This window comes from Brachypodium distachyon, chromosome 2 (assembly GCF_000005505.3).
Source record: "Brachypodium distachyon strain Bd21 chromosome 2, Brachypodium_distachyon_v3.0, whole genome shotgun sequence".
Lineage (NCBI taxonomy): Eukaryota > Viridiplantae > Streptophyta > Magnoliopsida > Poales > Poaceae > Brachypodium > Brachypodium distachyon.
In genome coordinates this window covers 55,716,424-55,727,965 of record NC_016132.3, presented here as the reverse complement: position 1 = coordinate 55,727,965, position 11,542 = coordinate 55,716,424, and the positions used below count along the sequence as shown (strand labels likewise).

At 45.7% G+C, this 11,542-nt stretch overlaps 2 protein-coding genes across 2 annotated transcripts; both read right to left on the bottom strand.

Annotated features, from left to right (window-relative positions):
• Positions 1-88: 88 nt before the first annotated feature.
• Positions 89-4,058, bottom strand: LOC100846797 (putative polyketide hydroxylase). The gene is made up of 11 exons (XM_010234400.3): positions 3,866-4,058; positions 3,524-3,606; positions 3,288-3,423; positions 2,707-3,203; positions 2,534-2,581; positions 2,069-2,243; positions 1,840-1,952; positions 1,651-1,747; positions 1,274-1,493; positions 934-1,096; positions 89-844 (listed from the first exon to the last, which is right to left on the bottom strand). Exons 1-11 carry the CDS (start codon positions 4,056-4,058, stop codon positions 431-433), a joined length of 2,139 nt encoding a protein of 712 aa, XP_010232702.1. The 3' UTR covers positions 89-430.
• A 466-nt stretch (positions 4,059-4,524) lies between these two features.
• Positions 4,525-8,077, bottom strand: LOC100846491 (4-coumarate--CoA ligase-like 5). Its single transcript, XM_003564807.4, has 6 exons — positions 6,912-8,077; positions 6,626-6,815; positions 5,662-5,807; positions 5,488-5,555; positions 5,254-5,356; positions 4,525-4,909 (listed from the first exon to the last, which is right to left on the bottom strand). The coding sequence occupies exons 1-6, from the start codon at positions 7,941-7,943 to the stop codon at positions 4,784-4,786; spliced, it is 1,665 nt and encodes a 554-aa protein (XP_003564855.1). The 5' UTR covers positions 7,944-8,077; the 3' UTR covers positions 4,525-4,783.
• Between the last annotated feature and the right edge of the window lie 3,465 nt (positions 8,078-11,542).

Sequence of the window (11,542 nt, the reverse complement as noted above, 5' to 3'; positions counted from 1 at the left end):
TGTGAACAAAAAAAAAAGAAAGATCAAAACTCTTGATCCAAACAGACTCCCTGGTTGATTAGTCCCGATAGCTGGACAGCAATTTACCTAAAATATGTAAATAGAAAGATAAATTTTATTCACACTGATGTAAAATCTCTGGGTAGTTCAGCTCGAATGTATGAAGTACTGCAGGTGACTTTGGGTTACTGACATGTGGGCCAGCACACTGTGGGACCCACATGTCAGCCACCCAAAGTCACCTGCGGTAACTTCACTGAATCCTCCTCCCAGAGTATTTAGATAGGAGGAGGCCAGGGGTTATCCTCCTTTTATATACAAAATTCAACAAACTAACTGACTATCATGCGCATGCCTTTTGCCCCTGCAAGTAATGCAGCATGCCACGCTAATGGCACATCTCAGTTACTGAACGGAAATCTGGGCATTCTTACACCTGCTGCCTATTTAAACACAAAATTTGAGAAAAGACTCTCCTAACTTCTGAATCAGCATCTCTCACCATGTCAGATTCTTTTATCCATGCTATGTGCTCATCAGGCCTAACCAAAATTACTTTGTTCTTACTTACCTGACATGTCTCCCACCATGAGTTATCAGATGCCCTAGGTATTTCCTCGACATCGACATAGTTTGTCCAGGGTGCCAATTCAGATCTGCTCCCTCTCACTTTTGCATCAACTGAACCTTGTGGCCACATAACACATACTTTGGCTGATAACGTGAGCTCTTCTGCTATCTTCAGCATAGCACAGGCAAGCTCATACGACTTTTTCAGTGGTGCGACAATGAGAACAAACTGGACTTTATCCCCACTTACTAGGTCCATTGTTGAGAGCACACCCTGTAAGAGTTTATCGATGTCACAATTTACACAAAGGTGCATGAATGGGGAAAACTGCATATACCAATTAGGTGTCAAAGGGGGCAAACCTCACTCGAAGAAGATAATGTTTTCACCAGCATGTGTGGTAGCCGTGAACCAACCTTAGCAGATGGGATGTACTCTCCAGATGACCTATTAATATGCTTCAGTTTTTCTGCTTGCTGAGCAGTTTCAGCACAATCTTCAGCAACTAGGGCTCCTTTTTCATAGCTGAAAGTGCACATGTTAGATCTCCACAAGAAAACCTGTCTAATTGATTATACTTATTGAGAACATAAATTATTGCCAGAGGAATGATATCTGCTCATGGTGTCCCATAAACTAAACTAAACAAATATGCAAAAACTGCAAGTTGTTTGAAGAATGGTTCACAGTAAAGAGGCTAACCGGAAGCCAAGATCTTCTGCCGGGAACTGTAACTGTAGACTTTTTCCTTCATCAAGAATACTTCTCAATCTTGCCAGTCTCAAGGACCCAATGGGGTTTTTCTCATTCAAAATGTAGTCCGAGACTTGTGCCCGACCAATGGAGAACAACCCTTCCAAAACCGTCTTCTGTAAATTTCTTGGAATGACTGACCCTAAGCTGCTGTTGATTACTTGATGCACTGAAAAAAATTGCAAATGATGCATGCAATGAGATTGTGATTAGGGGCGAGTTGCATGGTGCTTCACATTCTGCAGTGACTTAAGCACAGTTGTCAATATGTAATTCCCAAATAGAAGAACAAAAACTGTCAAACTTGCAACGGCAGGACATTGTACCTGAGTTCGCAACAGTTGGATCAAGACCAAGGGTAGCAGGAACAGACATTGCTGCTTTGAAGTTTTGCACACTAAGTTTTGTGTTAGAAATGGCTACCTGCAATAAGCAGGCATGGATGCTATATTCAATATATTTGTAATGGAGATATTGACATTGAGGAAGCAGACGGCATGCAAGAAGAATCTAACAGGTTTGCGCTCTGATTCATAGGTTTGTAAAATTGAGGGTCCAGCAACACCATTTAGCAGTAAACCCAATTTCCAGGCCAAATTATGTGCATCCTGAACACCAGTATTCATTCCTGCAACATTTTTTTTTTCAGAAAGTACACATTTACTTTTACCTTTGAACTTTTGATGCACAAATATAGAAACTCAACTTGGTATTTAGTACCAAAACTGAAAATACACCACTAACCAAAACCACCAGCAGGGGGAAACCGGTGAGCAGCATCACCAACAAGGATCACACGATTATTGCAGCCAGTGTACTTCTCTGCAACTTCAGCATGCATCACCCATGGTTTTATGTCTAAAACCTGAACATCTGCTGGCTCCCATCCTACCAATTTGACAATAATTTGCTCACACACCTAAATCACAAAAAAGCATCCACAAAAATAATAAACAAGGACACATGTAAGTATAGCCATAAATTTACTCTGCAGAACCACCGATGCATAAAATATTCAATCCTAAAGATAGCTGTAGCAAGCAAAATAGGAAGAACTTCTTTCAAGAATACTGCACAAGAAGTATCTTCAGAAATACGAGGTACATAGTTGGGTACAGTAAATTAATTTTAATGGATGCACATAACTGAGTGAGGCAGGAAATGCTGAAGAATAAAAAAGATAGAAGAAAAAAAATGAACTGAAATCACCTTTATGCTGAAATCATCAAACATCTGTTGAGGAGGATAAAATGGAATCTGAAAACGAAGAAGATAAAAGTAAGTAAACAGATAAAGTACTAGGTAAGAGAGATCACAGTAATCATCCTACTTCTTGCAGCATAAAAGGCATACTAGGCACATAGTCTGCTAATCTGAAATACCTGCAATACAAATTCCCCATGCTCTAGGTCATGTGCCACCAGCACACCAATTGCATCAGGGTTGAAGATAAAGAACAGCATCCCAGGCCTTTCACTAGATAAATACTTTCCAAGATTTCGGCTCAGAAAATGCACGCTGACCAATTTCTGCAAGTCCCTTGCACCTTCCATAGATATACCAGCCAGTTCACGCACTGTGCTTTTAGCACCATCTGCCGCTAGAAGAAGGCCACAGTGAAGCTTTCTCTCTTGCATAGTTCCCCCATTGTTAAATGATGCTCCAAGCAAAATGCCCTCATCAGTTAGTTGAATGGAACTACACTCATGTCCCATCAGTATCTTGTTCTCCAACACTAAATCTCGAGTCAACCTGCCGCCAATATCATCAGGAAAGCATGTATGGAAGCCAATGCCTTCCAATTTATTGAGCAGCAAATCCACTAACTTGTACTGTGAGAAGTGTGCAACCGATATAGGACTAATGACCTTGTCAAAATCTGCACAAAATAACTGTCAGCCGATCAACGTATGCAGGGAGCTGCAAAACATCACTCACTCAACATGAAAAGAACTAAATTAACCTTCCTGCTTCATGTGATCAACTGAACCGAGAACAGACCCAGAGAGTGAAGTGCAATACACGAACTTTCTCCACAAATCCACTGGCGGCTGAGCCTTCTCGATGTCCCCAGCCAAGCCGTCAAATTTGCGGAAAATCTGCCGAGACCACCCAGTCTATTAAAACCACGGCACGCAGTGCAAACAAAATGCAACAACTGAAATGGTAATGCCGGGGTGCGGTTGACCATAGACACACCTCCATAGTGCGGTTGTTAATGAAATGCGCTCGGGGGTGCCGAGTGAACTCCATGCTCTTCTCTATAACCGTGCATTTGATGCCTGAAAGGTTTTAGCAAAACGAACAGCCGCATCAATGGAGGCCGAACAGGGCCAGAACTTCCACGAGTCCTCGTGAAATTAATCAATTGAGGTCTGATAGATCCCCGCAAGCCTAATTTGTACTAATTCAGTACTCTTAAACCACAAAAGCGACCTCGCACTTCTCATTTTTCTCAAAAATACTCACCTCCACTCAACAGAGCAGCCTACTGAAGCGCGAACGGAATGGAACATAGCTGCGGGAGTTTGCGACGTTTACCGAATTTGGTGAGGAGGAAGGAGAGGACGAGCCCGACGGGGCCGGCCCCGACGATGACCACAGGCAGATGCGGCGCGTCGCCTCCGCCGCCGGCGAGGGACGAGAAGAGCGGGCTCTGGCGGCGGCGTAGCGAGGTCATACCCCGGTCCGCGGAGAAGAGGCGCCAACCTCCGCCGCCGACGATCGACGGCATCGCGGCCGGCTCGATGGGCCTCGGCGGTGGGCGTACACGAGCTGCCGCGGCTTGCAACTCGCCAAGACTCGCAAGAGGGGTTTAGAACGCGGACACGAGTACACAGCAGTTGAACATTACGTTAGTTGAAGAGATGGCCACTGCCCACTGGGCACAGAAGTACGCCTTCTCCCTTCGAACACGGCTAAATCTGACGAAATGCTACTCCCTCCCGTGGGCACTAAATCTTAAATCTGAGACAAATAATTCCGACCGGAAAGAATAACTTGCGCGCGATCTATGAAAGATACGTTGATCACAGGCTCACGGCACTATGGGTGCTCAAAATTCGGGTCAAAACCGAGGATACGACAGCTAGTTTATCTGTCTGATACTCTGATTGCACCTTTTTTTTTTGCCAAAAATTTCAACACCCAAGATCAGATGTTGCACAAACTTCTTTTGAATATAAAAGGATATCCACCGATTGTGCAGGAACTTTCTTGCAACCTGTTCACTCAGGTGGTTGTAATGTCACCAGCCACCACAAAATCTCTCAATTCCCCACAAAGAGAAAGAAGTATTTGCTGTGTGCAGAGTACCAAGTGTAAACACGATTGTAAGGGCTGCATCAATGTGAATAATACCGCAGCATAGAGCCATGGAGTACGTAAATATCCCAGTTTAGTATATGCTGATACTCCTACAGCAAAAGAATCTTCTAGATTTCAACAGCAAATTACATCTCAAAGCTTGGAGGCACCCATGGAAACGGCCTGCTGCACAAGTTCCCGCCGCAAGATCTTCCCCGCAGGTGATTTCGGTATTGATGTTACAAATGTCACTCGACGGACCTTCTTGTAGGGCGCAACCTGTCAAACCCAGAGTTCAAAGCCGTAAGATATTGTCAAATTATGGCAGCAAGGATACCCAAAATATATATATGCTGCGCACAAAAAAAGGGCCATGAGTGATATAATTTGATGATCCCATCATCCATTGATTTATAGATATGCAACATTTCCTACATACTGTTTCAGGGTTGCCAGTCTCACTAATAACACTGAAACAGAACTAAACCCAACTCAACTTCGCAATTTGCTTAGCTTGTTTGTCAAAATATAAAGCTATTTGTGACAGATACCTTTAATTCAATTCAACATGGAATTATATCTGGTAGAATGTAACATCCAGATAATGAAAAGGCGAAACATACCTGTTTGGCCACGTAATCCATGACTTGTTGCTCGGTAAGGTTAGAACCTGGTTGCCTCACGATAAAAGCCATAGGTAGTTGCCCAACATCTTCATCCGGATATCTGCATAGCGCATATGGAGGGACGTCATATACCGCCACATTATGAATGGAACTTGGTACCATATTTGTTGGAATTTTATGATCGATTAGAATTTTCCCAAATGAACTGCAGAATAAGTGGAAGGCACTTACGGAATAACTGCAGCATCTGCAATTCCAGGATGAGATTGTAGAATATGCTCCAGTTCAGCTGGAGGCACCTGTGATAAGGTTCATATCAGTTTGTGCAGACAGAATCCAGTCAGATGAGAATCTCTAACGATGATGCAATTATTGTTCTAAACCAGCTGTGCAATTATACAGTACCTGGTATCCTTTGTACTTTATCAACTCCTTCAATCGATCAACAATGTAGAGAAATCCATCTTCATTGAAGTAGCAAAGGTCGCCAGTTTTTAACCAGCCTTCTGAATCTACCGTTTCTGCTGTTGCTTTGTCGTCACCCACATAACCTAAAAAAGAGATCCATATGACTACAGTGAAGCAGCGAACCAAGTAATAACCAAAGCAAAAATACAGAACAATTGGGAAAGATTGGCCATAATTGGTTGGATCCTTATCTCTATAAGCTTTTACAAACATAAGAAGCGGTATAAAAGTGTGATCCTATAAGTCCATCTTACGTTACAGATAAATTAATTGTTTGGATCAGTTGCTTTGTTGTTTACAAAGTATTGCAAACAATTTGATTATCTATATCAAACTGTTGAGCGCATGATTGCTATCAGCTGAGAAGTGCCTCCACTCTAACAGATGGTTTCAATGAACACATACCAATAGCATATCACTGAAATGAGCATTATGTAGGAGAACAAGCATCCCTGTATTGCTTTTTATTTTTGAAGGCCATCCCTGTATTGCTGCCAGAGTCGAAGATTTCAATCGGTACTAGTCCACCAGCAGTTGGTTGGACAAATATTAGAGTACTCCAAAAATTAAAGGTTCCGCAACTACAGAAGTCGGCATGAAGCACGTGGCAGGCAAAACATGATGCTTCACTAAACAAAAGCCATCTTCCTATTATTATTAAAAAGGAGCAGTCTCATGCCCCACATGATGTATGCAGAGAGTATTTATCGCGAGGAGAAAATGAAATCAACACTAGACAAAGATTTTCCGTGATAGATCAGTACTCACCATCATCATATTAAATTTTCCAAGTGTACACTCTCTCAACTCTCAACAAACGAGTACTCCAGTAAACAAATGACGAAGGTCAAACGTGTGCTTAGTGGTCAGAGCAACGACTAGGTTACTGCTCCGTACTCACCTTTCATGACAACTGGGCCTCGGATCCAGAGCTCGCCGCGCTGCCCCGGCCCGACTGCCTCGCCGGTGGACGGGTCGACTATCTTCGCCTGCAAGTGCGACGCCAGCTTCCCGACTGAACCGTATGCCATGGACTCCTCCGGCCCGACCGTCGAGGCCACAGAGCCAGAAGACTCCGTCAAACCGTAGCCCTGCAATAATAAATGGAATCGTACAGACATGGATTCGCTAGATCAGAAAAGGTAGTCTGAATCTCTCTCAGCCTGCATGGAATTTTGATGCCTAACCTGAACAATCTGCACGTCGGGGAAGACGGCGGCGAAGCGCTCGGCGACCTCGCGGCCAAGCGGTGCCCCGCCGACGCCGATGACGAGGAGCGAGGAGAGGTCGCGGCGGTGCGCTTCCTCGGACTTAACCATGGCCACCAGGAGAGGCGGCGCCGCGGGCAGCAGCGTGACGCGGTACCGCTCTATGGCGCGCAGCGCGGCGCCAAAGTCGAACCGCTCCATGAGCACGGCCGTCTCCCCCATGGACACGGACCGCAGGATCATCATGAACCCGAAGACGTGGAACAGCGGAAGGGGCACTAACGTGACGGCCGGCGGCGGCGGCTCCTCGCCCGCCTTGATGGCGTCCGCGGCCACCGTCTCCCGGTTCTCGCTGTGCGCGCAGATCAGAGCGATGAGGTTTCGGTGCGTGACGGCGACGGCCTTGACCCGCCCGGTGGTGCCCGAGGAGTACAGCACGGCCGCGGTGTCCGACTGCTTCACCGCCACCGGCGGAGGAGCCGCGTCCACGCCGGCAGAGGCCAGCCTCTTGTACGCATCCGACCCGATAACGACGCGCCTGACATGGTTTGGAAGCTTGGCGGCCACCTCGGGAGCCGCGAACGCGACGACCGGCCTGGAGAGCGCGACCTGGTGCGCGTACTCCTCGGCGGTGGAGGCCGGGTTGGCGGGGGAGACGACGGCGCCGATGGACATGAGCGCGAAGTGGAGCACGGGGACCTCGAGGCGCGAGGGCGCGACGACGAGGGCGACGTGGCCCGGGCGGAGGCCGAGGGAAGACCAGAGGCCGCCGGCGAGGGAGCGGACGGCGGCCAGGAACGACGGGTAGGAGACGGCAATGCCGGTTGCGGCGTCGACGAGCGCGGGGCGGTCCGTGAGCGGGGAGGAGAGGAGCGAGAAGGCGTAGGCCGCGGCCGTGACCGGGAGCGACTCCGGCGGCAGCGCGGCCGCGGAACGGAGGCTGTGGAAGGTCCGCGTGGCGGCGCAGAAGCCGCTGCGCGGGTCTATCCCGGCGGGCGGCGGCTCGGCCATCTGAGGATGCGGAGGTGGAGGCGGCTCGGTTGCCTTGGCCTCCTTTTGGGGGATTTCCTTTGCTGCGGGGAAGGCTTTGCGGTGTTTGGACGGACTCGGAGTACTCCAGTAGAGATCGAGACTCGAGAGGTAGAGGGAGAGACGTGGCTGATCCCGGGTCCCAGCTTATTAATGACTGTATCAAGGCACGAATCATCAAAATGGGGAAACCCGCGACCAAACTGCCGTGAGACGTCGCAAATCGCAATTCATATCGGTGGGGCCTTGCCGGTCAGTGTCTCTATCTCCAACAGCACGAGTCGGATCTTTTCTGGTTTCCTTTAAAATTTTGAAATATTTCGGGGGGGTTTTGCGGGCAGAAAATATTTCGTTTGTGGCTTTGTGCCTCAAGGCGATCGATTCTTAAATGTTTCACATATGAGATGCTGTTGGAGACGCTGAAAACTTGTTGTTTTCCTTGGGGAAGAAAAAAGACAACCAAACCCGGTGCACGTCATGGAAGATAAGATTACATTTGGATCGACGGCGACATTTGTACTTCCATGCATATAGAAAATATATATGTCGGTCTAAGCCGACGATCAATCAAGATCACTCAATAAATTAGTGATTGATCGTCCAAGTCCAAACCTATCGTGCCAGGGAAAGCAAGAAAATGACCTTTGGTCGTTGGCCACTACCGTGCTCTGCTCGTCTCGCTGTTTTCTGGCTTTCTACCCAAAAGTAACCACGTGTTATTTACTGCTTGGAGTAGTAATAGAGAAAAGCTCATTTTAAACCTTAAAACTCGTACGGATCGTCCGAATCAAACCCTGACCTTTTAATTCCTGATTTTCGAACCCTGATCTATCTAATCCCGGTTAATTAACCCATAATCCCGATTTAAGCCGTTTGGACGCGTCTGGATTATGACGTGGCATGGGATTCGCTGAATCAGCTCTGCATGTGGGTCCTACGCGGCCCCTTTCCTTCATACCCGTTCATCCTGAAGGAAAATGGGGATTAAAACTAGGGTTCGCGGCAGGAGGCAACCGCCTACAGGAGAAGGCGATGTCGACCTCGTCCGTTGCTGCCTCGCCGCAGGGTGTTAGCCGGTGGAAAAGAGTAGCCGGGATTGAGGGAGAAGGTCGCCGGTGCCGTATCGCGAGAATCCGATGGCATACGAGACCGCCAGGTTCTGCTACTGCGGGAGGAAAGCTCTGCGATGGATATCATGGAGCCCGCAGAACCCTGGGAGGAGGTACGCCTGCGTGGATGCACTGGTACGTTCTGATCTTTCCTCCGTCCATTGTTCACAAGAGTTATTATTCTCTGTTCTTATTTTGTGTTCTTATCTCTGTTCTTATCTCTGTCTTTATGCTCTGTTCTTTTTTACAGGGAACAGATGGCCGGATGGATGTGCGTATTATGATTGGCATGATGAACCAAGCACACCATTTCTCCACAAATTGCTTGTTGATCTCTGTGATGCCGTCTTCAAGAAGAATGCAGAGAAAATGGACCGAATACTGAGAGTCTAGCGCTGAAGGATGCAAAAATAGATGCATTGCAGAAGCTTGTGTATGAAAAGGATTGTGCAATTGATGCCTTATTAAAAATTAGAGAAAAATAGGTCATGTGATGCACTGATGTATGCAATGGCCATATTTGTGTCAGGTTATCTACTTGCATTTCCGATGCACTGATGCAGATTCAAGTTGTAATGAAATGCATTGCTATAAGTTTATATATAAGAGATCTCTATATGTATAATGCACTGATGTTTATATGGTTCTCGGTTGCATAATTTTGTTTGCTTTTATCTGAATTTTGACAGTTTACACAGAAATGCACTGATCAGTCTTTTGCTTCAGTTTTTACAGAAATGCACTAAATATGGCGAGAATTTTGATTCAGTTTGTACAGAACTTTGCTTCACTTTGTACAGAAATGCACTGAATTTGGCAGAATTTTGCTTCAGTTTCACAGAATTGACAGATATATAGCACATAACTGAGCAATGTGAGCAAAAACTGATATATATATATATCCTAGAAAGACATGACAGAATGGCATTGAACTCATTTATCTCCTTGCATAACAAGCAGCACACATAAAACCAAAAGCAGCATGTTTGTCCTTGCATGACAACCAGCACACACTAAATCAGGACACATAAAACCAGGTATCAGCAAACAACCATTCCAGCACACATCAAGTCTCAGGTTCACACAGATCACTTCTTTTTTGCCTTCTTCTCCTTCACCACATTTGAATTTTCTTGATTCTTTCTCTTCCTGCCACTTGTACTAGCAACTTCCTTCTTCCCTCTAGCATGTGATGATTGGCTGCCACTAGTGGCTAGAGCTGTTTGTGCTTGCTGAAAAGACATAAAACAATCAATAGTTTAATAATCATCTAATCTGCAATATATACAGAATTGGTGACAAATAGAAGAAGAAAATTGAAAATACCTCTGTTGCCTTAATCTTTTGACCAGCTTTGGCAATGAAAGCATTGGTGTTCCTTCCCTTTTCCTTATTCTTTAAGCATGAAACCTTATTGTGTCCAGTTTTATGGCAAACTGTACACCTCATTTGTATGCCAACCCTGGTCATTTTTCTCCCTTTGGGTTTCTCATGGTCTTCCCTCTTCCTGTTATTCTTCTTAGGCCTGCCAGGCATCCTAACATAAGATGGTGCCTTTGGCCTTGGGTTTTGAGAAATGGGCCACTTGTCTTCTCCTTCTACAGGTTCCATACAATGCTCATATGTCTTCTTGAACTCTTCAATGTAAAAACATTTGTCAATGAAGTCATCTACTTGTCTGCCACATTTGTATATAGCTGCAATGGCATGACAACAAGGCAAACCTGCCAATTGAAAATATCCACAAGAGCATGTTCTATTCTCCAAATGAACAGTGTACCTTCTGCCTCTACCACTAGTGTGTTTGACCTCAAATCCATCTTTGCCATTCCACAGGACATCACAGAATGCAGTCATTTTGATACTGACTTTCAGTTTCTTGAAAATGTTGGGGCAGATTATTCCATGCCACTTCTCACATTTCTCCCTTTGCTCTTGGATTCTAACCATCATTTTGCATCGTCCTCTGATTTCAAGAACAATATACTCCTCTTAGTCACCAGCCCATATTTCTGCAATGCTTTCCTCACCTGTTGTTTGCTACTAAACACCATTGACAAACTAAAGTGTGGCACATCTGACTTGCTGCTATATCTAGGATATTTGCTTTTTCTTCTGACATATTGGCCATCTTCTGCATCAGTGTCATCATCATAGGAGTAAGCTTCATCATCTGAATCAAATTCAGCATCCATGACCACCTCCTCTACATTGGCCACCAGATCAATAGGCACTGCTCCACTGGACCTGGTAGCAACAAATCTCTGAGATGCTCTAATCTTCTTCTTGTACATCTTTGCATGCCTTCTTAGCTCTATTGTTTCTGAAAATTCATCGCTGTCATCTGAAAGTGGTTGGTACTCACTGTCAGAATTGCTGCTGTCAGTGTCTCCCTCTGCTGCCATTTCATCTACTTCTTCTTCTACTTCTCCTTGTACTACTGATGGACCAGCAGCAACAAATTGCACTTCT